This window comes from Perca flavescens, chromosome 22 (assembly GCF_004354835.1).
Source record: "Perca flavescens isolate YP-PL-M2 chromosome 22, PFLA_1.0, whole genome shotgun sequence".
Taxonomy (NCBI): Eukaryota; Metazoa; Chordata; class Actinopteri; order Perciformes; family Percidae; genus Perca; species Perca flavescens.
This window is the reverse complement of record NC_041352.1, coordinates 2,962,534-2,989,875: the sequence shown is the minus strand read 5'-3', so window position 1 is coordinate 2,989,875 and position 27,342 is coordinate 2,962,534. Positions and strand designations below refer to the sequence as shown.

General features: G+C 38.9%; 1 protein-coding gene across 3 annotated transcripts; it reads right to left on the bottom strand.

Annotated features, from left to right (window-relative positions):
* Positions 1-87: 87 nt before the first annotated feature.
* abcd3a (ATP-binding cassette, sub-family D (ALD), member 3a) lies at positions 88-27,342 on the bottom strand. Of its 3 annotated transcripts, none has more exons than XM_028569276.1 (23): positions 27,165-27,342; positions 25,774-25,810; positions 25,557-25,655; positions 22,213-22,301; positions 19,641-19,710; positions 16,420-16,517; positions 15,661-15,784; positions 13,099-13,155; positions 12,119-12,261; positions 11,964-12,033; positions 9,943-10,012; positions 9,234-9,331; positions 8,748-8,839; positions 7,415-7,503; positions 7,233-7,305; positions 7,086-7,149; positions 6,785-6,862; positions 4,427-4,492; positions 3,874-3,963; positions 3,662-3,781; positions 2,775-2,879; positions 2,410-2,466; positions 88-1,124 (listed from the first exon to the last, which is right to left on the bottom strand). In XM_028569276.1, exons 1-23 carry the CDS (start codon positions 27,272-27,274, stop codon positions 1,047-1,049), a joined length of 1,977 nt encoding a protein of 658 aa, XP_028425077.1. In that variant the 5' UTR covers positions 27,275-27,342; the 3' UTR covers positions 88-1,046. The 3 variants fall into 3 exon arrangements, with proteins under 3 accessions (XP_028425077.1, XP_028425076.1, XP_028425078.1); XM_028569275.1 differs by lacking the exon at positions 19,641-19,710 and adding an exon at positions 17,007-17,076 and having other exon boundaries at positions 27,165-27,274; XM_028569277.1 differs by lacking the exon at positions 19,641-19,710 and adding an exon at positions 17,007-17,076 and having other exon boundaries at positions 1,047-1,124; positions 25,774-25,807.

Sequence of the window (27,342 nt, the reverse complement as noted above, 5' to 3'; positions counted from 1 at the left end):
AATTTCAGCTCCTCTGATTGGTTTGCCGTGGTTCCGTTCGTCTGGTCCTTTTCAACGTAGTTTGTATTGAATACGGCGTACGCTAGGCACGTTGCCAAAGGTTTATTGACACGTCACGACATGGTGTTCATGGGAAATGTAGGATTAGTTTTACAAGCAGTGTTGCCAGATAAAGATTTTCCAAGCAAAAGACACACAAAGCCGCCCAAATTTCTTGGCGGAAAACTCAGAAAATAGCTGGCCGATTCAAACAGACGCAGGTTCCTTTCATTCATCACCAGCCAAAATGGCTAGTAACTTCACAATGTTACCTGCCAAAGTTAATTTGTACCCCGCATTTGGTGGGTTTGCGTGTGTCAATGTAAAGCCCTGGTTTTAATCGTATGATAATAGTTTGATACTTGGAGGTGACAAGATGATTAACAGTTTCCTTGGAAATAAATTATATTTAAATTGGAAATTGGAATAATTAAAAAAAAAAAAAAATTAAAAACAGAAAAAAAAAAAAAAGCCAAAACTCACATTGTTATTTTAAGATAAGAAGAGAACGGGCCTCCACCGCTCTTAGCTTCTGTCAGCTGTGGAGAGTTGAGCTACAGGACAGCCAGGAGCATACAACCCTCCGTATGATTCTGGTCAGGACAGTTTACAGTAGGACACGCTGCCCCACAGATGACTGTGGGTCCTAGCTTATCTCTACAGGCTAACCTCGGTCACTGTTGTAAGAGATGATAAAAACAGTATGGTATATTTCTACCTTCACTCAAACATGTCTTGCATGTGTAAAACAACCTAGAAGTTGGCAATATAAATTACAAAAAAGTTTTTTCTTTCTTTTTACAATCGCACTGAACAAATACATGATTAGACAGGACTAAAGTGGTGATTTAAATAACGGAAAACATTGAGGAAACAAAGTGATAACGGAGACAAATGATTAAAAACATGATGTTCTAGTTTTAGCTATAACTTCTGTCTTGAGTGCAAAGAATTAGTGGACTGGTTTTTATCAGAGCAGTGCATTGGTGACTGACATCGGCAATCAGTTACGAGCCAAACTCCACCGTTTCCTCTGTGATGGGCTTGAACTCGTAGTTCCCTCTACCGTCCATGTGGAGGTAAAACTTCATGACCGAGATGAAAACATAAAAAATACAAAGTCAGTCAGGAAGAAAGAAGATATCTAAAGGCAGCAGTGTTCTAACAAATACGAACAATCGGAAACAGAAATATGTCAATGCATGGAAATCTGTTGGACTGTCTTACTAACAAAAGTAACAGAAATTGTATTTGTCACATAGATAATTATACCAAACAAGGAAATGTCATAGTCCCTTAGAGTGTCTAGTGCAAGTAGATTAAATATACAGAAGCACTGAAGCAGGGGAGCCTGGCCAACCTGGCTAACATTCAGCAATAGAGCTGACAACATTGAATAGTAAAGAAATGTGGATTAATAAACAAGCAGTGCATTGTGTTGCTCTGCCATGCTGTATCTACAACATCCATTTAGGGTGTCAGTATGCTTCAAATGAAGAGCTTATCAGACATTCCAATGGTGTCCTAAACCAAAGTTTCAGAAATTGTTGGATGACAATTTCTGTAACCTTCCGAAACAATGCTCACTACTGATAATTTGAATAATAAACATTTAGTGGGCAGCCCTGCTGGAACCTAACGTGTATTATTGTCTGACGATCAGTTGTAGTATGAGACAAAGTAGTGAAAAACCCTACACTTTAAAGGGTAACTACCGTTTTTTGTGTCTAAGTGACACAAAAACAACAATCTTTGACATTGGTCCAGTATTAAGCGAGATTGCTGCAATCGGCAGCGGAGAAACAAGCTACAATGTAAGTTAATAGGATAACTGTCCAGCTTGTATTTACCTTCACAAAAGTGCTCGTTTTGCCGCTGACAGACTCAGATTAATATTCTAAGTTTCTGACAACATTATGGAAAGGATTTCTAAGGAGGTCGACCTTTCTGTTAAAGAATAAGATCCTTTTTTTTGTTAAAGGTTATAAAACATCCGCAAAATTGCGTTCCCTAAACCCACCACACTCCATGTAAATAAACCGTAATTTTAGCATTGAAAATAGACTCCATTCAAATTCAACAGAACAAATTAAAACAAAAAAAAAGCAATTTTGGGTTGTCTTTCCACTTTTCCAACCATCACAACTCTAGTTTTGGATTGGATTGTTGCTATCAGTCACTTACAAAAACACAAGAATACAGCGGGCAGGTTGAAAACAAAATTACCCTTTAAACTAAAAGCTAAATCTGTTCCGAGAAGGAAACTTTTGTGACAGAACCAGACGGCATTAAAAGAACAGTAAGGGTGGCTGTGGAAATCTGAGGATTTAATTCAAAGTCATAAGAATGTGGGTGACATTCAGTGCTTACCTCGTGGTGCTTCCACAGAGACTTTCTATGGGACACTGTGAACAAGGAGATTCCCACCTGTGGATCAAAAGGACACACAACTACTACTAGGCTCCAGTTCAACAAGGCAGAAACCTAAGGAAACTAACTGTACAATTATCTGGCTTATTGGTGATATGGGAGTGTGTTTGAGATTCACTTCACTGCCTTAGTGATTTTTATACTAAAATAGTTTTCTTAGAGCTTAATGGCACAAAACTAATTCCTTAGTCGCGGAAAAAATCTCTCCACCACATCTAGATGTTGTCTTTTTCGGGATGTTTTGTTGTTGGCGTTTTAAATAATGTCCTGTGTTTGTGTGTGTGCGATGTGTTTTTGGGTCGTACCGTCCTGCAGTGGCTGTAGATGAAATCCTCCACATCGACACTCACTGCACTGGTGCACTCATCCAGAATGGCAAACTGGGGCTTGTGGTAGAAGAGTCTGGCCATCTACATACAGACACAGAAACACCAGAGTCATCTAAAGTCAATCTAAACAGAAAGTAGAGCTAAAATTACGGTATGGCATTAAATAATGGCCAGAAAAGCGTTTTTTTTGCAGAACATTATGAAGTCACAGTGAAGTTTACCTTTGGGGTATAAAATGTTATCACTTAATCATTTTACCCTATGAGACATTTGTGTTAAATGTTTTAAATGTTAATTAGTGTATGAATTCTTAAATTATGGCCAAATCATTCAGTCTAAAAAAACTCTTTGTGGAGTTGCATGTTCTTTGCACGACTGTGCAGGTTTTCTCACACAGTTTTAAGACATGCGGGTTAAGTGGATCTCACGTTGCCAGACCTTCCTGTACAGCTCTGTGGAGGAGGGTCTGGCTAGTCCACACAGCATTCCAGGATGGGAGAAAAACGTGGCTAAGCGCCAGACGGAGCCACGGTGTCTCTGCAAAATAGCCTCAGGAAGGAACTTGTTTTGGTGGAACGTGTGCGTTCAAAAGTTGTTTTAGTCGTGCGAGAGAAAACTCCGATTGGACAGATAGTCTAGCTAGCTGTCTGGATTTACCCTGCAGAGATCTGAGGAGCAGTTAACCATAGTCCTTCCCAGAAGTGGAACGTCATGGATATAGAGTAGTTAATCAGTAACCCCACTTTAGCGGTTGGTGATACACTCCGAGCACAATAATCAGTTTAGAGAATGGATGGACAGTCCATCCTGTGCTTTTAATAATGTAAATCAATCACTGTGTTAGTGAGTTAGTGAGTCCTTACAGCCATCCTCTGCTTCTCTCCTCCACTGAGGACATCCATCCAGTCCTGGACTGTGTCCCAGTTGCCCTCCCTCTCCAGGATGTGGCCCAGCTGAACGTTGTCCAGGTACTCCTTCAACACCTGGACACACATGTACCGCATGTAATTAGAAACACACACACAGACAATGGAGTGTGTGAAGTGAAGTTGTGTGGGAGCGTGTGGTGTCCCACCTGATCAGAGATGCCTTTCCTCCTCTGATCTTCATAGGTGTCAGGGTAAATGACTTGGTCCCTCAGAGAACCCAGAGTCATGTAGGGCCTCTGGACAAACAACAGCTTTGGATTAATTTTTCCCATTGTAGTTAACATTGTAGTTGTTGTAGTTTTCTTTTTATTTAATCTGAGTAGTTGAACTGAGCATGTTTAAACTGTGATAGATACTACTCCTAAACATTCCGTACAAGTATACCATAAAACTTGGGTTATTCTTACAGTAGCAGAAGTATTTGATTGTTAAAATATACATTTCATGTGTATTTTGGATTGCCACCTGAACATGACAATGTCTATTTATATGCATTTTCCAACAGATAAGTCAATTCTATAAGTCTCTTTGCAGGCTAAAAGTATAAAAACTGAATAAAAACAGTGTATAATTCTGAGTAAACTTTACTGGTGTGTATGTATCTGCCTCTCAGAAAATGTGATTTGTTTAGCTAAATGTTCCCAAGCATAGACTAAGTTGCTGCTAAAAGCTAGAGCTGGAAGATAGATAGATTTTTACCTGTGGAACATAGAAGAGTTTGCCTCTCTCCGGTTTTGTCAGGTGTCCTCCAAACAGAGGCCACAGCTTGCAAAAAACATATACAATTACTTAATATGATAGAGGGAAAAACATATATGTAGAACATATGTACAATACAGATGTTGCTGGTTTCATTGGACGCACAGCGGTAAAAACGGGGTTAAAGGTGGGCTAACTAACTGTAGATGCTTCTGTAGGTGTCAGCAGAATGCTTGATAGACTTAAAACCATATACCATTATTTATGAACCCGACAAAGATTATTATTAGTGATTATTCAGGGTTACCCCAGAAAAGAGATTAGGCCCGGTGGCGGACCAGTCACAGACTGACGGCAGACTAATGCAGAGCCCAATAGTTTCTGTCTGTCAAAGAATAATGAATGGAATCGTGAAATTGAGAATTTAAAAAAAGCTATAAGACAGATTTAATTGGGCTCTACATAAAGTCAGTGCTAAAAGCTAACTGGAAATTTGTCTAAGCCACCCCACCTTAACTGTAGTCAACGTATTAAAAATACAGACATATTTTTCCCCTGGTGGCTTAGGCCTTGTGGGGGGCAAATTAGACCCGGTGGCCTGGGACAGATAAGTCTGGGACAGATAAGTCTGAACAGTGTTGACATCCGTCAACACTGTTCAGACTTATCTGTCAAAAACAGTTTTTGATACTTTAAATTACAGCGTTTCCCCCAGTGAATTGCAAGCCTGGTGGTTTGGTTGGTTTGAATATCCTAACAGATGTATATTATAAAAAATAAGGCTGTGTTACGTGCAAGTATACTGTACAGGCCCGGCAGATAATTTTGAGTCATGTGACCCATTCTGAGGAGTTCCATGGTGTTTCTCTGATCCTAACCAACAGACTGCACCTGGACTGCTCACATGTGCCACCTGGTGGTTATTTGTGCACAGTACAGCTACTGCAGCTGCTGCTACTGGATGAATTATTTCACCCACCTTCACTTCACTGCTGCACAGCAATCATGTGAATTAAAACCAGAGACATTTTTTTTTACAGACAAAATCTATCAACTGTGCTTTCAAATAGGGGTGCTGAAATTAACCATTGCTTCGATGCATCGCGATGCAGACGTGGACGATTCTGCACCGATGCAGTGACAGACCATAATCGATTATGGCCTACTGATGTTACTTGTGGATTTTCTGGTCGCTGCTTTTTTTGTTTTTGCCTTTGCCTGTAGCGGTGTTCAAACGCCGCTACATTCAGGAAGTGTCTTTTTTAAGAGCAGATATAGGACTGCGATTATTTGATTTTTTTCTTGATTAATGGATTAGATGTTTGGTCTCGGGGTAAAATGTCAGAAAATGGTGAAACATGAGGATCAGTTGTTTCCCAAAAGCCCAAGATGACGCCCTCATATGTTTTGTTTATCCACAACTCAAATATATTCAGTTTACTGTCACAGAGGAGAGAATACACTAGAAACATATTCACATTTAACAAGCTGGAATCAACGAATCTTTACTTTTGTCTTAAAAAGAATTACTCAAAAAGACTACTCGACTATCAACATAGTTGGCGATTAATTTAAGAGTTGACAACTAATCTACAGCTCCAAGCAGATACAATAAAAAGGGGCGTTAATATACATGCATTAAGATCAATTTCCTATAGAATTTTTGGAAATTGATCTTAATGCCTTAATTAAAAAAAACGAGGAAAAATCCAACCTTTAAGGACACCAATTTTCATGGTATGGTTTTATTTCAGTTAGCCTAATAGCTGGTTTGATTTGCATTGAGAGATGATCTTATAGAAAGTACCCCATGCCAATCTCTAGGTATGGTGAAGGGTATGTGATGATGTGGGGGGGGGCTATTTTAATTCCAAAGGCCAAGGGAACTTTATCAGGATGCATAGTATCCTGGATCCATGAAATAACTGGCCTTTAAAAATAAAAATCTGCCTGCCTCTATGGGAATTTAACATAGGGCTGTACTCACTTATGCCCCCTGTATTTTAAGCAAGAACATTTATTAATTTACGATACATTATTCATTCACAAAGAAAATTGGCGTTCTCAAAGGTTGGATTTTTCCTCATTTTTTTAATTAAGGCATTAAGATCAATTTCCAAAAGATGATTTTTTAATTCCTCTTTTCAGTCAACTTTAGCATGGGTTCATAAACTTATGAGCACCACTGTATATACTCTATATCTGACTGCTTGAATTTGTTGATGTAAACCATGTGTAGCAATAAAGGTATATTAATAGGTGACGCATCGTGATATTGAATCGATTCGAATCGTGAGACCAGTGAAGATTCACACCCCTGCTTTCCAAGTAGCCTCCATTAACCGGCCGGTGTCTCACCTCACCGAGCACTCTGAACAGAGAGCTCTTTCCACAGCCGTTTGGTCCACACACAAGAACATTGGTGCCAGACCTCACCTTCAGAGAACAGACAAACAATGATTAGTTGGAACACAATAGGACAGATTCATTTAATTTAACTAAGTTTGGCAAAATTATGCATATGTCTGTATGATAATACAGACATATGACATATATAATAAGTAAATAAACTAAACCAAGTTTCAACTTCATTTTTCCGTGTTTTGTTTGATTGCCTGTCTAGATGGATGGAGGTGTGGCAATAAATGATGAGCTTTACCTCAAATGTGAGATCTCTGATCAAAATGTCTCCGTTGGGTGTTGCTAGTGGGGTATGGTCAAACCTGCAAAATATTACATTGTTGCTTTAAATCTGGTCTCAAAACAATGGGCCAAGGTATATTCGAGTGCAGAATAAGAGACCTACTTGATGATGTTATCTCTGTTGGTAACTCGACCACTTCCAGGCACCAGTATGAGTTTCTCTGCACTGTCTGATTCTAAGGTCGATGGAAGAAACCACAAATCAGTTAAGCGGTTTGGCTGCACAGCTCCAACTAGCCCAGATGATTTCTGTCATATTTCTTTGCAGTCAGGAATCGTGTTTACCCTTCTCCTGGGAGACCATGGTACGTTCATATTTGCCAGCGTTCAGCTCCTTCAGGACTTTCATCAGTTCAGTGATACGAGATGTGAATCTGTGAGGGACGCAGACATCAAGAACAAAATGACATAAACACAGAGCTGTAAGACTTAACGGAGCTCCAAACGGGAGTAGTTTGAGCTCAATCTACTCCAAAAAGGTATAAACTACAAAGGACTTTAAAAAAAAAAAGCTTTTAAGAGAGGTACAATACAGATTGTTTGAGCCATTGAACTGGATAGTCTTTTATAAGTTCTTCAGATGCTGGACTAATGTACGTAACCTATGATCAGTTTTTACTTGATATTAGGGCGGGGTGGCAATATTTGACCTTATATTGGAATATTTTCAAACGAGATATGGGATTAGACAATAACATTTATATTGATATGGTTTTATGTTGCGTTACATGACCCATTTCTTAAAATGACCCCTCTCACTCTCCGCGTAGCCACACAAACACAAACAGTGTTAATTGTTATTGGCACAGCTGTCTATTCTGTTAAGCATGAGAGGGAGAACCTGTATTTGTAGCAGTGTTTCCGCTGGTAACTTTCTGTTGTGGCAGCCACCATGGCGAAAAACACTGAAGAACAGTATTACTGAATACAACTAACTTCAGTCCTATGAGCAACAGCGTGTGAGACGGCGCCTGTTCCACCCGGCGAGAAATGTGAACCATGGCCACATTATTATAGTTCATAAACATGCAGCGTAGTGACGATACAGACATTACGTGCACGAGACATTTTGTAATGACGAGGACCTGTCCTGCGCTTCGCATTCAACCCGTGCTGGACCTTTTTTATAATTAATCAGCTGTCACTCTGTGAGTAGAGAATCCAGTCTGCAGTGTAGTTCAGATACTTCACTTATACACCAGTGAATTGTACAAACACAAATTGGCTTTATGGTCAAAGGACGTTTTTGTACCATAAACTTAGGTTTTTCTCTCCCTACCTCTTTTAATCAGTCTGTTATTGTTGTTAAAAACAACTGAAGGAGCTTTCTTAGCCTGAGCTTTTTTTAATTTAGTATAGGCTTTTTATTTTAGATCATTTTTGTGTTGCAGCTGTATGTTTTTAAACACTGCCTTTGCATTTCATTTTAATCACAGTCTGTTTTAATACAAGTGCTTGTGACATCTCACATGTAGCTTTGAATTACGACTGAACATTTAGCCCACTTTGTAAAATTTTTTTAATTCAGCTGAAAAATAAAGAGATAGGATTTTTGGTCCATATCCCAGCCATACCTGCAATATATTCACCTTTTTTGGTACTATTCTGGAACACTCACCCTGAGAGGCGGGTCATCTCTCGGCCAGCCAGTACAATCCTGCCCAGGGCCTGGGACATTCTCAGGAGCATCCTCCCACTCTGGTAGTAGTCCTACAGACGACACAGGTCCAACCACATCAGTTAAAAACAGCAGAGCCCCAAAACATTACTGCAAAACATTTTCAAAGTAAGCTGTACGGTTTAATTTGTTTATTCTACCAGGGAGCCTCTGGCACTTCTTCATTTTACGATGGCATCGTTGGAATAAAACGAGCTCATTGCTGTGTGCTCATGCAGTTGTAGGCACTGGCTGGTAAGTATTGACATGCAAGGCCAGACTTTCATGCACTTCTATCCAAAGTCAAAACTGATATCCCCGCATCATTTTAAAACTCCAAAGGAGACAAATCTGTAAGGCTTTTTACAAAAGATGATTCGATTTAGCCACCAATAACAATGTGAATACTCTGTGTGTCTGTGTGTGTGTGTGTGTGTGTTCTCTGACCTCCAGCAGCTCAGAGTGTGTGCTGTTCAGGTGTCGGGGGTGTGACGCGCTTAGGAATGGCCGGCTGACCACCAGGTAGCCTACTACAGTGGCCAGGTCTGCGGAGGGACACATGTGGAGACATAAGGAACACAGAATTATAACAGGTCACGTAACAATAATGTTTTCGAGAGGGCCTAATTCTATACATAATAACTCTATGGTACTCACAAACATTCTATTGCTCGTGTTTACACAAATTCTACAAATGTTCCGTCACATGGCCCCGAGACAAGGAAGTTGTCTCTTGCCATTATTGCCAACGACTCCATAGGACGTCCTATCCAGCCTCAAATCTGCTCGTTGTTACACAGATGTTCTGCTAGATGGAGCAGGTGAAAGAGAGAGAGGATGGTCTTTTCTCTCTGCTGGGGTCTCTAGAAACACCAGGGACACATTCATGTTGAAAATCCATGAAAACGTGCATTTTGCACAATATGTCCCCTTTAAGGAAAACTCATTTTAAATTATGGGGTCCCTTTTTTTTGTGGAAAGGGTGTTTTGAGAAACAAAATTAAAACTATTGTCATGTATTTTGTTTTTGTTTCTTTATAGTTTGACGTATTTATCTTTGAGGTTTTATTTGCTCACTATTGTGTCCTGATGAAAGTTGTAAATGGTAAAGTAAAGCTAGGACCTAAATTATTGTCAATTAAAAACATCTACTTACACTTGGCAATTATGCTGTCCACAAATCCCATGGAGAAGCGGAAGAAGATGAAGTTATGCAAGTGGTCCACCTGGAAGACAAAATAAATATGTTCACAATCTGAAATTGGGGAAAACACACAGTTATAAGGACTATGTTTCCCCTGTGTAGAATTAATCAAATTAAATAAAAATAAATAAAAAATGTATCTGGGGGTTTTTTTTGTCCATAAAAGTGACAAAACGATCTCCTCGGGCTCTTTTGTCCTTACTCGTTTCCGAATCTTCCAGTTTCAAGTAAACCGATGGACAAATATCCACACAGCAGTTTAAAAGGAGACTGAATGTGATTTAGAGCCTAATGTTCAATCAGAATTACAACACAGCTATCAATGTGCGGAATATTGAAGTTTAACAGCCAGAGAGCACTATAGTTTAGAGTTAAGTTTAAAAAAACCTGTTACATGAGTAACACTGCCATTCAGTTAATGGTTCAGGGACAGGGGATTGTACCGGTTTATAGTAAATCCTGGACCTGGTTAATGCTGTTGCAGTAAAATTTAAGGAGTAACTTCACACTACCTGAAGAACTTGTTTTTGATGAGGTGCAGGCGCAACAAAAACACACTCTTGACCCCATAGACACCAACCACACCAATACAAGATCAAGGCTGTGGCCAGAGGTGACACCATTCATTCTGCTGTAAATCATTGATTCTTTGTGGACTCTAAACACAGGGGTCTTCAATGGTTTTGTGTTGGTTTTGTCTATACTACTAGGTACTTCTACTATATTGACTGGATTAAATAAAATTGCATTACTAAAAAGAGACTAAAATACAATTTTCATTGACTAAAACTAAACTAAAACAGTCATGGATAATTCTGACTAAAATAAGACTAAAATGCTCAGACTTTTAGTCGACTAAAACTTGACTAGACTTAAAAAAAAAAGTATGAACGTCACTAAAACTAATAAAAACTAAAATGACAGCTTGACACAAAGACTAAGACTAAAATTGAAACAGGCCGCCAAAAACAACACTAGATACAATACAATAAAACAGCGTTAACCAAAGCGGCGGCGGGCCATCGGCAGAAAGCGGTCCACCTGTTTTACTCCCCGCCGGCGGCGAGGCAGCCGCGGCCATCGGGTGATGGCTAGACAGATTGTCCATCACTGGGGCTGTCAACGCTGTGTCTCAGCAAAAAAGCGCAGGGACCGAGCAGCCTCCGCTCCGGCCCCTGGCTAACGTTAATGTAAGTTAGCTAACAAAGTTAGCATGCTAATTTTACCCAACACTGGTTAGATAAAATATAATAACAAGTAGTGCGTCATCTGGCGAGAATACTGTGCTATCCTACGCTGTGACAATAATATGTAAATTAAACACAGGGTTCATACGCATTTTAACCAATACTTTTCAGCAAATTTCCATGACTATGTGTTCCTGAAAATGTCAGTCAATATTAAACAATAAGAAATCTGTGTTAAAGTTTACCCTCAGATGTTTAACTATAAAATGAATGACAATTTATGTGGTTCATAGTGGGATTCATAATATTGCTCCCCGAATAGAATGTTGAGGTTAAGACGACGTGAAAATACATTTATTAATGACATATTATGCTGCGTTAAAAAAAAAATTCCATGACTTTTCCAAAACTTTCTGGGTCTTTTTAGGTTTCCAAAACCTTTCCAGGCCTGGAATTTGCATTTTTCAAATTCCCTAACTTTTCCAGGTTTTTTCAAAACGTATGAACCCTGTAAAACATTAAGTTGTTGAATTTTACTAATTTAGTGGCTGGTCGGTGTCATTTTGACCAGGTCAACCGGAAGAAAAAGCCAGTTGTACGTTGGCAGAGCGCCACCTACTGTACCGGAGGTAGAGTTACTCCTGTCATTCTCCCCATTCTTCCCCGCTCATGTATACGGGGAGAACTGGCATAACTCGGTTATTCACTTAACCGGGGTAAGACCATACCCTGGTTACTGTCTTAACATTCTCATCTTGTGGGAAACACTGCCTAACTGTTACTCACCAGCTTCTTGAAGGTGCTGTGAATGGTCTGTTTTTCCCTCATGTTCCCATTGTAGAAGGCAATCTCTTCACTACAGTAAAAAGATGTAAGTAAATGTACTTTTTTAGTAAATAGCTGTACAGTAATAGGGTTTGAGCAGTTGATGTTGGGTTTACCTATTGGTGATGAGGCGAGAGTTGACGTAGCGGTACTCTCCCTCGTACCGCTGCTCGGTGACGGTCATCTTGCCTATGGGCCTTCTCAGTCTGGTCAGGAACAGTCCTGAGACCAGCAGGTAGGTCATCATGATGGCTGGGCCCTAGGGAGGGGAGGGAGACACAACAAAGTCACTTACTGTGGAGCAGGTGGTGTGATTTACATTCAGCCTAGAGTGTGAATTAAATGTAAATGTATTTATTGCGGGTCGACCGATATTGGTTTTTAAAAGGCCAATACTACGGCGGCCGACAGGGGCAAACACAAGCAAATTAAGAAAACCTCTTCATTGATTTGACAACACATGCGCAGCATTTAGCAAACTCGCTCCAAATACACACAACACAACCAAATACACAAACGCGCTGCAAATACTTTGCTTGTGTTTTGTCTATTTGCGTGCGTTTCATTAAGTTGCAGTGCGCAGACTGAAGTTCAGCCAACTTTTCAATCCAACTGAACCTATTTTCAAGATGCTGCCATCCTGATCTTATTATTATTAATCATTATTAATCATTTGTTTGAACAATTCGTTGTTTTTAAACCCACGTGGAGTCGGAACAGATCACAGTAAACCAACAACCGCTATCATTATATATATCATTTTTTTCCTCATAATGGTTCTAAATAGTTTTATCTGGTTAAAGTATTCATAAATAAGAAAAAAAAAAAATTTGAGTCCCCACAGCTGACTTGGAGGCAGGATGAATTTATCTCTACTGTCCAAGAGTGGAACACAACTTTTCTGTTTTCTACTTTAAATTAAATGGAAAGCAAATAATGATATTTGACATGTATTCTATTAATTATGATGCAATATATAATTAGAAAACTTAAACGTATATGAAATAACAGGCACCCTTATGTCTTTGTGTGGTATTTACAGTATGTATTGTATTTCCATAGACTGAAGAGAACATGCGGGAGATAACCTGCTTACCTGAGCACCAATGGCACTTGTCAGCTTGAAGATGTAAAGACCGATATCCAACAGAGGCTGCAAGACAGACACAGGACAGATAGATTAACAAATAATATTCCCAGATGTTCCGATCAGAGGAGCACTAACAATGATCCTGTACCAGCAAAGCAGCTGGGCTTTTAGCAGTTTGCTTTTTTCTTTCATTTGGGGAAAACAGGGCCCGGATTTATCAAGCCTCTAAGAATTACTCACAAAAACACGGCTAAGAAGTGACTTAAGAGTAAAACAAATTCTTGGCTCAAAGCTGTGCTTAAAAGTTAGTTATCAAGCATCTCAGTCGTATTTTAAGTGGAGTGTAGGACTATGGGCCCTATTTTAACCAACTAAGCGCACGGCGTGAAACACCTGGTGCAGGTGTGTTTAGGGCGTGTAGGAATCCACTTTTGCTAGTTTAATGGCGTAAAAAAGGGTCCGTACGCCGGGCGCATGGTTCTAAAGGGTTGTACTTAGTGTCTTCATTAATTCATAGGTGTGTTTTTGGCGTAATATGCAATAAACCAATCAGAGAGTCATCTCCCATTCCCTTTAAAAGCCAGGCGCGTTTGGACCATGGTGCATTGCTGTTATGATGGAGGATTTGCTGAGCTGGAAGGAGAGATTTTCAGGAGAAGAAACTGATCTGCTCGTGATTGATAAAAGCACGCAAGCAGATCATATCATAATACTATTTCACATTGTAATATTTTTATTTTTAATCTTCTGTTTGTGTGCTGCTCTGCGTCCCTGTGTGTGCAACAAGCATAGGGGGCGCGCACTGTGCACGAGCCTAGGAGCATGTTACTAATGCTCTGTTAAAATAACAATAAAATGCTGCGATATTAACATTAGACCAGGTTTTTCATGGTCGATCACTTTCCAATGTCTCAAGATAGCAATACCCCCAGAATGCACCTGAACACACCTCCCTGCGCTGCACCGGGTGCAAGACAAGGCCCTATATCTTAAGTGTCAGTCTTATGGCGCTGCTAGAACGAGCTTTACTCGGCTCGACTGCGGTGCCCCGTCCTCCATTTTCCATTGCAGATTTAGATTTAGTACCCCCTCATGCGCGAGGTGAGCGTGGCTGGTCGTCATAGTGACGCCTGAGGAAACTGCCATGATCTAACGCGTCACACACAGAACGTGGAAGGTGAGTTGTTTTTGACTCTCAGCATGTGGCGGTTTGCTAGAAAACTATTTTTGTTTGAAAAGAAGCTGGAGGCAGCAAAAAAAAAAAAAAAAAAAAACACTGCTGACTAAACTCTGTAAAAATGGCGGGTTTGTTCAGGACACTGTCAGGTTCTGTCACTAGCAATGATGACGCAGTGATTAGAGACGATTCTCTCCAACCAATCAGTAGTCTGCAGGTTTTCACGTCACCTTTTGGTATCGCTTCAGCTCGCCTGGAACCTCGACGGAGGTGATACTAAAAAAAGTACCTGTTGACAGGTACCAGGGACTTTTTTTTTTTTTATATAAAGGAAAAAGGCGAGTAGAGTCGAGGCGAGTCGAGCAGGTACCATGTAATGGAAAAACGCCATTAGAGATGATTCACGACACTTTGCTGTGCCACAAACAGGATTTTAGATGACGACATAGGCATGGACCAATCACTGAATAGATTTCCTTATTTAAGAATATTCGCAGATACATTCACATTGAATGGTGAAATTCCTAAGCCGAGTTTACATTCAACACACCTTTGACAATAAAGAATTTAGAGAATACATTATGATAGACACATTGGAAATGAAAGATAAAGACATTTTCCACCACGTCTTAATTACTTATTTTAAACTGGTGTGCTGTTAACTGGCCTGTCTATATATAGCCTAGATTTTAATTATATTTTATGCCTGCTCTATCCAAACGATACCGTTTGATTAAACTGCTTGTCGCCAAACATTTCAAAAACATTCTTTCTCTCCTGAAAGCCATCACAAGCCCCTACTGGAAACTCCCATCCACTTGAGACCTCTCAAGCGGTCTTAAATAACTTTAAGAAATTTGATAACTTGCATTTGTTTGAAAGTAAGAGTAAATTTCATGAATTCTCAGCACTGAAGACTAAAATGGCACTTTGAGAAGCTTGATAAATACGGGCCCTGGTTTCAGATTAGAGTTTGCTGGGTAGGCCAGGTACAATGCCCAGCAGCGTGACGGTGAGGGCAACGACCCAATGTAACCTCTAACTGGTACAAAAAGCTTCTGTAATTATCCAAAGTCCGAATATAATACACTTCTACTGCCCTGTTGGAGTTGGATTTATCATTGAAGGACACATGGATGAAGGTAGTTCTAACATTTTCAACACAAAAATATCTGAATGCCTACGGTGCATGAAAAAAAATTAAATAAATGGGGCTCAAACTACACCTCTACTGGCCTTCGACAGAGGGCATACAGTGTACACTGCTGAAGCATATGAGGCTGCCATACGTGATGCAGAAGACTTACACAGCACTCCAATCTATTCATTCTAAATGTCCCAATCCCTGTGAATGCTAGAAGAGTTTTGAACGAGCCGACAAAGTTTGGTACCTTGCTGAGGTTCGAGTAAAGGTCCACCACGCTGTTGCAGAATTTCTCCACATCCTGTGTCAGTAGCTGGTCTGCATTGGCTATCCGGTTGTCCAGGTTTCCCATTTTGTAGTAGGTGAAACCCCTGAAGAGCCAGAACACAGGGTTACGTACGACTCAAAGAAGCCAGGAGACACACATGAACACATGGTTCCCCCCCCCCGTGACTGAACGATGGGAGAACCAATTCATCTCTAGATGTGTGTCACCGGTTCCAGATAAGTCAAAACGAGGTCAAGGTTTTTCTAAGAACTCCTTGTTCCTTCTTTGCTTCACCCACGGTATAAGTCATTATCTTGTAATTTGCCACTAAATTGCATTTGAAAATGAAAGGTTATCAAAAGGGAGTTATGGTTTATAGCTGACACTGCCGTTTTCTCTAAAGCATGACCAGTTTTCTACAACATAAATATTACCATCACTACTGTAACTGTAAATCATAACCACACACAGATAACCCTTAATTCTTTCCTTTCTGTTATACAACTTATTTTTAACCATTTTATTTTGTAACATTTGGAAGAGGAGGGGAGGGGACTGGGGGGGTGAACCAAAGCAAGGATACCCAAAAGATAAAGTTAAGAAAACAACATACACTAGACCTCCCTAGCTCAACAGGCTCTCCATCACATATACAATTAGACAATTATGTAATTATTGTTACATGCCTAATGTTTACCAGAAGATCCCATATGATGGGAAAGTGGCTTTACTACTTACTCCAGGTACTGGTCGTACAAGTGCTTAGTGAGCCTCTCCCGGAACCTCAGCTTCAACTCGTACAGACCCAACTTCAGGAAGTTGTTCACCAAGGCTATCTGAAATGACCCAGTCACACAGAACGTAAAACAGATCCATCTCTCACTATCAGCTCTTTGCTTAAGTATGGCATAGCAAGTGACAGGGTTTGAGAAACTGAATAGTATTCATGCTGATTGTTGTTGGGGATTTTTTTTTTTCCCCAATTAGAAGCATAGGATATGGGAAAGAAGAAAACAGGCAATAGCAGAATATTTACACTACAGTCATTGACTGCTAATGTTAGATCTAAATAATGACCATGCGAAATGGTAGTTCTTGTAAGTGCATGAAATGATTCAATGAAAATATTCCACCATCACCAGGAAATTAGTAATTACACAGCAGAAGAGGTCAGTGTTTTTCATATCAGGTCTCCATTGTACACTTATCAGAAAATTAAACTAAAATGTGTTACAGAATAATATGTAGCATAGAAAATTAAGATCACACTTAAGAGTGTGACCAAATAAAAAAAAGTTTAAAAAGTTAACAAAAGACACACTTACAAGTGGCATGAATTTGATAAAGCTGAACAAGTAGGCCTTGAAATCTTTTGTCGAGCGACCGATAATTGCACTGCAAACCACAACATGCACAAATATCAGCAAGCATTGCCAAAAGAGTCAGTGGGACAAATAGTGACGCTTGATAGACTTCTTTTTCCTTTGAAACCAATGCGGCTTTGCTAAGCAGTTTTAAAAAACAAAAGAGAGAGAGACCGTAACAGTGGAGTCCTGACATAGATAAAGTCAAGAAAACCATTCAATTTATGTACGTCCATATTATTTTTATGGTGCACACGCTGACTTTTTGGAAAAACAGCTGTGGAGCCATATAGTTGTGTGCCTTTAAAAATCCTTTCATAATAAACTGTCAAATCTGATACATCTGTATGTTCATATTCTTTTCCCAAATCGCTTACTTGTAGTGTAATAAGTAAGTTTAAAAAAACTGTCACTACATCCTGACAGTACTACATGAGACTGATGAGTCCTGCAGTGCCCTGCCATGAACTACTACAACTACTATTTCTAGTCATAGTTCCATTATCTTTATTGTGACTATTAATGCCACTGTTCATCATGCCCCGAACCGGCACCGTCAGATAACTCTTGTTATGATTTGATACTACAAATAAAATTGAATTGAATGAGAAATCATGTTCCTCTACGCCACAACAACCAATTAGAGCCAAGGAGGTTCTAACACAGTGTCAATCAAAGCTTGTGGACACCAATCAAACTGATAAACTAGGCAGCGCTGATCAGATATGAACCAATATTCTGTTACCGCATTGCCTATTTCTCACCAGAAATGGGAAAGTTTGCGGTCGCTGGTTGGCCGGTGTCGCTGCTAGGATTTGGCTTGACTTGGGCATAAACTTTTCTCATTTTACAGCTAAATACTACACCAAAAGATGTTTCTGAAACATTTGAGTGTAGAGCTGGGCGATATGAAAAAAAAAAAAAATCAAATATCAAGATAATTTTCACCATATACAGTACAGGCCAAAAGTTTGGACACACCTTCTCATTCAATGCGTTTCCTTTTTATTTTCATGACTATTTACATTGTAGATTCTCACTGAAGGCATCAAAACTATGAATGAATACATATGGAATTATGTACTTAACAAAAAAGTGTGAAATAACTGAAAACATATCTTATATTTTAGATTCTTCAAAGTAGCCACCCTTTGCTTTTTTTATTTATAAGGGAAAAACTTCCACTAATTAACCCTGACAAAGCACACCTGTGAAGGTAAAACCATTTCAGGTGACTACCTCATGAAGCTCATTGAGAGAACACCAAGGGTTTGCAGAGTTATCAAAAAAAAGCAAAGGGTGGCTACTTTGAAGAATCTAAAATATAAGACATGTTTTCAGTTATTTCACACTTTTTTGTTAAGTACATAATTCCATATGTGTTCATTCATAGTTTTGATGCCTTCAGTGAGAATCTACAATGTAAATAGTCATGAAAATAAAGAAACACATTGAATGAGAAGGTGTGTCCAAACTTTTGGCCTGTACTGTACATCAATGTCGATACTGCTGCGATATTGTAGGGTTGAGAATTGGTGCTTTCACAAAATATTAACACAGAGTTTTGATAAATAATCACTAATAATGTGGATACAATGACTAAGTGGTTAAGGCAAATAATAAAACAGCTAGATAGTCTGGTAAGTTCAGAAAATGACATCACTTTACTGTAATGCAGCCTTTAAAACCAGGAAAAGACAACACGTGTGTCATATCACTAGATTACGATATCCAAAATCTAAGACGATATCTAGTCTTATGTATCTTTCAGAGTACTTTATTGTTTTATGAACGAAGTGGTCGCCGAGCTCGAAGCAGCTGTGTGTGTTAGACCAATCAGCGACTGTCATGCAAACCCCCCCGCAACGATTTCCACAGAAGGTTATTTATCGGTCTCATGTGCTACTGTCAGGATATAATGACAGTTTCAGCAAATATGACAAAAAGATGGTTTTTTTAAACGTTACGTAAACACGTTCTAGTGAAAACCCAAAATACAAGTATGAACATGAAAATAAACATGCCTCCTTTAGGCAAAAATGTAAGCTGGTTTATGCGGTACTGTTATACAACTGCATTGTTTATTCATATTAATATATTTACAGTATACGTTCAGGATTTTGGCTTTGAATTCATGCAATACAGAATCCAACTTTCAAGCTGATAAAAGTTACTATGTAACCCTTTTATTCTGTAATGGACAAAAGGGTTTCTCCCATTACTTAACTGTATTTATTTATTGTTTTGCATTGCTCTGATGGGTTTCAATATCTAGTTAGACACAAGAAAAAGATAAATCCTGAAATAGGTTGCTTACTAATGTCAACAGAACTTTTGTAGTTACAGGAAAATAAATGTCAGTTATGATAAATACATAAATTGAATGGAATTCCATGTGTAAATGTTTTCTAGTAAAAGTGTATGCCAACAGTTATTAAGTTCACCACCTGGGAAGGAAATGTAGACCGCAGACAGTAAGTGATGAAAAAGCACAACACAACTACAAAGCAAGATGTTAAAACCACAGTGCTAGTTTTTTTTTTTTTTAAAAGCTTGGTTTTCCACTTCTACGAGAACCATATGGTGGACAGTTACCCCCGGTATGACTGATATGTAGGAATAAAAGTGCTTCTTGAATAGATTGATGTCTCTGCCTATAATACCGCTGTGGAGAATCAAAACAAAGTCATCAGTTTCTTGCAGAGAATCAAACAGCAACACATGATGGAACACCCCACCTATTTCCATTACAATCTTCAAAAGAGAACGAGAGCAAGTTTGTTTCAGCCGCATTGACTTTTCAAAGGATTGACACTGGAACTGGGGATCGACCAATCATCGGCCTGGGATTCTCTGGGCCGATATTTGGCAATTTGCAGATTATCTTTATCTGTGAATTATTTTACCGATAAAATCAATTATTAAAAAGTGCGCTACTTTGGCTCCACTACAGCTCTGTAAGCAGCACTTGCATTAACTACAGGTTTAGATTTCAGGGAGCTATTTTTTTTTTTTTTGACTGTATATAAGTTTACAATTTCAGTTTTATTACATACTTGCTTAAAGCATTTAAACAAACTTTTGTGTTGGAGTTTGTAGCATTCCAAAATGTTAATTTTGACTAAAAGATTTTAATTTTTACTGTAAATGCATATCGTTTTTTATTATCTACTAATAATAGGTATCGATATCGGCCTTGAAAAAACAGGATTGGTCGACCCCTAACTGCCTTAAGCAAAAAGACGATTATAAAATAATTTGAATGCTAACCACATAAGCAAATTGATAAGGGTAAACAGTGACCTGATCAAATGTTTGGTATTTGGCAAAAACTACTTAAAATATGTTATCTTTTTAAGAACTGATATCATAAACTATGCCCACATAGTTTGCACTGATATAATTCTGCACTGATTATGCACTGACAGTGACAGCAAACATTGCTGGAAACATTATTTGGGCTACAATCTACACAGAAATGTCAGACGGATTTGTTTCTTAAATTTTCAATTGAAAGAAAAAAAAATATACTATCTACCCTATATTAAAAATGCTAAAACCTGGAAGCATAGGAGGGGAAAAAAGCTTACCATTGAGTAACATGAACATGATAAAATTATTAGTTATCAGACAATATATCAATATTGTGCATCTCTGCATTCTTTACAGTTAAGACAACTGAAAAAAAGCAGCTGATTTCTGATTGAACACAGCTAAACTCTTTCTGCATATTCAAACTGTGGCCCGTACACGTACATGTACACCAGCCCACATTTAAATGTGGATCATGAACACTTTTCTACATGGGCCTTGACTGAAATGTGAACCATGTTTGGTTAGGATGACTTGGCAGAGACAGCACTATATACCAAGCCCAATTGAAGACTTTAGTTCCAACTATGCAAAGCAGGGCAAATGTACAGTGCACTCCCTAAGCAGCAGCACAGGGACACATTTTTGTTTTGGTTTTCATTGGACCTACTGTACTTTACGACTACATTTCCAGAGCCACATCCCCAATATAACAAACACTGACTTTTAATAATAATAATAATAATAATAATAATAATAATAATAATAATAATAATAATAATAATAATAATAATAGCTGGAATTTCAAGGGACCCAAGTACGCTTCACTTACAGTATATCAGTGTTTCTCCCAGTGTAATGTTGGCCTGGTGGCCCAACAGGCCAAAGTCTCTGGGAATAATCTTTTTAAGACTTTTCTTAAACTACAGTTACGGTGGGGCAGCTCGGTTGGAAACTTAGATGTAGTCATATTTTCAAATCTCCAGTTAGCGTTTAGCACTGACTTAATTAAGGCCCCTATAGAATCTGTCTTATAGTTTTTTTGAAGTCTAAGGTCCCTATTTTAACAATTTTACTAATGCGCTGTTAAAATAACAATGAAATGCTGCGTTATTGAGTTTAGACCTATAAAGCTCTATATGGCCTTGATGTCTAACCTGCTTATCCACTAGAAACCATTCTCGACGGTCATGTGGCTCTTCTGGATGTTCAAAGGTTAAATGTTTGAGTTTGACAAGCCTCTTCAAAAAGAAAAAAAGTTTGTGAAGAGGCTTTTGGTTTTAATGGGCCTGGAATGCCTTCACACATGGCATTAGGTTTGCCGTTGCAGAAAGTCGGCAGTGTGCGGTGTGGATTATCCTGAGGAACAAGTGTATTGTTTGTACTAAAATTACTGTTTCACACACTTTTTTAATGTTTTTAGTAGCGTGTAAGTTGTATTCACCTCCATTGTACTGGGGAGGAGGCACAATTTTCTAAAAGGTGTAAGAAATCCATAACTTTCCACACAAAGGCAGAACATATTTGAATGGCTATATACCACACTACCTTCACTTGTTTGTTAGTTTGTTTGTCTTGGGGCGAACTGACACTTTAAAATCCAATATGCTGGAGTGCTGAGCCAAAACTCAAATCAAAAGGTCACTGTCCTAATACTCGACTATACTGTACTGTATATGGGCCTAGTTCTCCTGTTACTTTGTGGATTTATTCAACATCAAGGATTTATAAGTTGGTCATGGCTGCTACATGGCGACAACATAACACCCCCCCAATATACTTTTAGGGTCATGAATTTTAAAAACCTTTATCTTAAACTTTAAATAATAATGTAAGCATGAAGGCTGAGTCTGACCTTTCAATCATGGTGCCGTTCTGGATCATCCATACATCACAGTAGGTCCTGGCCACCAACATGGCAGCGATAAGGATAAGGTAACCAGTCTGTGGCAATGACAGCAACAACAGAGAACAGTTAGTAGAGCATGTGAAACATTGTGGATCATTAAGGCCTTTATCGTTCTGCCCTTGACTCTGCTCATATCTCCCAAACTCATCGGATAAGACTAAATGGAAGTAGTGGAAAGGGCCTTGGCTTATGGAGCTGATGTATCTGTGTCAAAGGGCTTCGCTGTCTGTACACAGGATCAGACAGGTTCATTATGACATTTGGAATGATGTTCAACTCCTGGTTGCCAAATTACATGTTTGACTAACATTGAATAGCATGTTTAAACGTTTTGTAATCTTGACTTCTAAAGTAGCCTTTCAAAGTGGACCTACTGGCCTGTGCCGGTAAATTGGATGCAGTACAGATGCCATCTAACATTATAAAGTATTACGAGAAAACATCATCTTAAATCACCTGCTGTATTTTTGGGGATATCCCAAGAGAAGTCTAATCCCTGCAGCAAACTGCATGAAATGAAAAAAGACTTCTCTTAAAATCTTAAATACTGCATCATCAATATTTACAAAGGACTTTCTATTCTTGCCAAAAGCTTCTGACAAAAAAAGCAAAATTGATTTCCCTAAGAATATATATAAATCCTACTACTGATAATCTTTATTTTACTATGGTGCAGCATTGAATATTTATTCACATTCTAGACTTAACTTACAAAGGAAACGGTACAATTGAGACTACAATCTATCGCAAAAAACACACTTCTAAAAGCTGAGCGTAATCTTCACCCACGACAGCGCTGTCGTAATGAAAGAGCATACAGTACATAACTTTAGCCTAGGGGTGCCTTTTATATTCAATTCCATGTTCAATAAAAGAATGTTTGAAATGATTTCCTTTCACTCGTTTTAAATTCAACAAGCAGTTTGTTGTATTTAAGCAGAAAAGCAGACCGGAGTACACTTTAATATCTGTTTATTTATATCCAGTAATATCGTTATCATGATATTCAACATTATCGCATATTTTCCTCATCTCACGCAGCACTACTTTAGCCAATCAATTGCTTTTAGAATCCTTTTAAAATTTCACTCTTGACTCGCAAGGCATAGTATATCAGTGAACTCTTAACCCCCCCACAGTTCAAAAAGGTCTCTCAGATCTGCTGGGTTAGGCCAGCTAGCGGTTCCAGAGTCCAGGTTAAGGTCAAAGGGTGATTGAGTCTTTTACTGTACTGGCACCTTGAGCTGTGGAACAGTTTCCAGTTAATGATCAATCAGCTGAATGCCATTTGGGCTTTTAGATCCTGTCTTAAAGTGCTCATTTTCAGGTTCATAATTGTATTTAGAGGTTGTACCAGAATAGGTTTACATGGTTTAATTTTCAAAAACATCATATTTTTTTAATGTACTGCACATTGCTGCAGCTCCTCTTTTCACCCTGTGTGTTGAGCTCTCTGTTTAAGCTACAGAGTGAGTCGCACATGCTCAGTACCTAGGTAAGGACTACTAGCCAGTCAGAAGCAGAGTATGAGGGCGTGCCCTGACAGTACCTAGGTAAGGACTACTAGCCAGTCAGAAGCAGAGTATGAGGGCGTGCCCTGACAGTACCTAGGTAAGGACTACTAGCCAGTCAGAAGAAGAGTATGAGGTCATGCCCTGACAGTACCTAGGTAAGGACTACTAGCCAGTCAGAAGCAGAATATGAGGGCGTGTCCTGACAGTAGCTAGGTAAGGACTACTAGCCAGTAGGGCTACCACCTCTTAGTCGATTAGTCGACTAATTGGTTGTTTTGGTCTTAGTCGACTAAGATTTCTTTAGTCGATTAGTCATTTTTTATGCTTATTCATGCTTAATTACTTATTTCCAAGAAACTTCTGAGCACATTTATGGTAAACACAAGATTTAAAGTGGTGCTTTTGCAGGATTAATTGTGGAGAAACTCAGTTTTACAGATGGTTAATTAACTACATTTATATTGTGCTTTTCTAGTCTTAACCACCTCTCAAAGCGCACAGCTCTGTCAATTAAATCAACTAATCGACAAAATCCTATAAGTGTTTGTCGACTAAGAATATCTTTAGTCGAGGACAGCCCTACTAGCCAGTCAGAAGCAGAGTATGAGGGCGTGCCATGCTAGCAGCTAGGTGAGCATTATAACGTGTGTTCCAAAGTGACCACGTTTGTCTCTGAAGTAAAGGCTGGACTACAATAGAGCTGTTTGGAGCAGTTTGTGAACAGTGTTTTCTGTTGGAGATGGTAAGTCCCTTTGGGGTGGACTTTAGGCTTTTTCACTTTGTAAACCTATAAACATGCACAAAAAAGATATATAACACAATAATATGAGCACTTTAAGACAAGGTTTTACAGACTTGCCTTTTCGCCTGACAAGTAGTCTATTTGTTTGCGCCATACAGCAGCTGTGTTGTGCAACCACCTGATTTGAAGTCTTTTTTTAATGCTTTCTCTTGTTCTGTATGGTTGTTGTTTTGTTTTTTAAACAAAACACAAAAGATACAGATCACACCACAAAGACATCCCCCCTCCATCCCCCAGGTGCTGCATGAGCATAGAATAATACCCTGAAGCCTCATAACTTTTTACATATATCATCAACACCTTATTTAAAAATTCTGGTGCCTTTGCGGCTAAAGAACTGGATCCAAAAATCCCGACTAACAGATGGGGAAGCTGCAAATTGATGAAAATGTAGACCTGGGGATTCCAAATTACTGTACCACACAACTTTAAAGCTACAGTGCGTAGTTTCTGTTGCCCCCATGAGGAATTCTAAGTAATGACAACAACACTTTCGGCGCATCCACGTGACTTTACTACTGAAACCACACAACCTTTTGCTACCACTGAGATTCTTCAGTAAGTCCAACTTTCCTATATGACGTAGAGCTGCAAAGATTAATTGGTTATTATTAAATCAATTGCTAACTATTTTGATTATCGATTAATAGGTTGGAGTCATTTTTTTCAGAAATTCTGTGATTCCAATTTTGGATTCTAGTTTCTTAATTTTTTCTATAACAGTAAACTTAATATCTTTGAGTTGTGGACATCACCTTGGGATTTGGAAGACACTCACTGCTGTTTGTAGACCAAACAACAAATCAATTAATCAAGATTAAAAAAAATAAATCAACTGTGAAAAATAATCGTTAGCCGGGGACCTAAACTGAAGGGTTTAATTAGCGGAAGTGCTTTAAACATCTGGATGATTGAAGGAAATATAAGCAACAAGTTAAAGGCAATACCAGCCTAACAGGAGATCGATGTCTTACCTCCTTGCAGAAAAGTCGAGGTACCATGATCCGCACAATCCGGAAGACTCGGAGGAAGAAAACCTTGTCCACCGCTGCACGGTCTTTTTTGCCATCTTTCTGAAATGAAGAAACATAACAAAAGTTGGACTGTGATAAAACTACAATTAACCATTGATGAAAATGGAGATTTCATAGAAGGGTTTATATAGACAAAAGAAAAATCTGATTGACATACCTCATTGTTCAACACTAGATTGGAGCCTTCTTTTCTACTGCAAAGAAAGATTAATAATTAAACCAGACGAGGAAAACTAGGCAGAGGGCAGGCTCTCTGCAGATACAGACACCGCCACACACTTCTAGTGGGTCAGAAGTGATGTTTGAGGTAGAGATGTTCCAATACCAATACTGCCTAAAACGCTGGTATCGGGAAGTACTGGAGTTTATGCACCGATCTGATACCATGTAATAAAGCCCTAAAGAAAATCTACGTTAAAGTAGTTTATTTATGTTCTTTTTCCATTATAACTGACTGTCAAACTGGATAATAAAAGAAAGTTTTAACCTTAGAGTTTAACCTGAGCCAGACCGACAACAAAGATAGAAATAATATTACATCCATGGAGGTACTATACAATTGTTAAAACATAATAAAATATATATGACACACTGGTATCGGATTGGTACTCGGCCGATACGCAAGTTCAGGTATCGGAATCAGGTAGCAAAAAATGGTATCGGGACATTTCTAGTTTGAGGAGCACACAAATGACATTAAAATGAACAATTAACAATTGGTCATTGTTATATCTATGTTAGAGTCAAGTTTGCCATGCATAATTACAATTCATTTGTTTTAATTAGGCTATGTTGTGGACATGGTACATGCTTTTGAAAGACGTGTGCCAGTAGTTCAACAAATAGTATTTAGATAACAGGCTTCAGGGTCAGAGACAGCTGTGTCAATCTAAGCGACTTTTTTCTCTCTTGAATTCCTATTTTAAACGTATTTTTATCGCATAACATTTACAAACTTTTTATTTATTATGTTACGTTCAATAGTATTTACACGTGGCTTATAAAAATTCCTAACAACTGAGTGCTATTTGCTACGGTAAAATGAACTTTTACTGATAAGAAAGAGACACTTCAAAAGTAGCTATTTTCAAAATGGAGTTTGGCGTGTCTATTCTCTATTTTATCACTTTTTAGAACAATGTCAGGGATTAGCATAACTACGAAACCCATCGACAGCTCAACACAAAGACACTTCAGAAATTAAGTTTTTACCAAATTAGTTACACAAAGTTAAACCAATCGGTCATTCATGGAGCGATCCGTTAGCGTTCGTGATTTCTGTAGAAGAAAGACGTTCGTTGTTTGGCCGTTTGAGCTGCTCGGATCAGTGAGCAAAGCGACCGAACCATGCCTGCCCACAACAGAAATGGAAGTGAATTCAGGAGTGTCCCAGCGGCAGGTCGCCTCAACCTGTCAGGAACAGGTCAGACTGGGGAAGCTAGCAGCTGCTAGCTAACTAACGTTAGCTTTTTGAGAGGCAGCCGACGCAAATTAACGCTTTCTGCGCTTCGAGTCAAACCTCAGAATTCCACACTGCCGCCCACTTACCCGTCCCGTTTCCCCGTCCGTCTTCTCTGTTTCAGCAGGTACAAAACCAGCAAAATACCGCCTGCTATTGAGGAGTTTTTCGCTGTCAGATATTTACTGAAAGTCGCCATGTTTCTGACACAACGACCGGTCCCGTTTACTCGAGTTTGCTACAGTTCAACCAATGGCATTCTGGGAG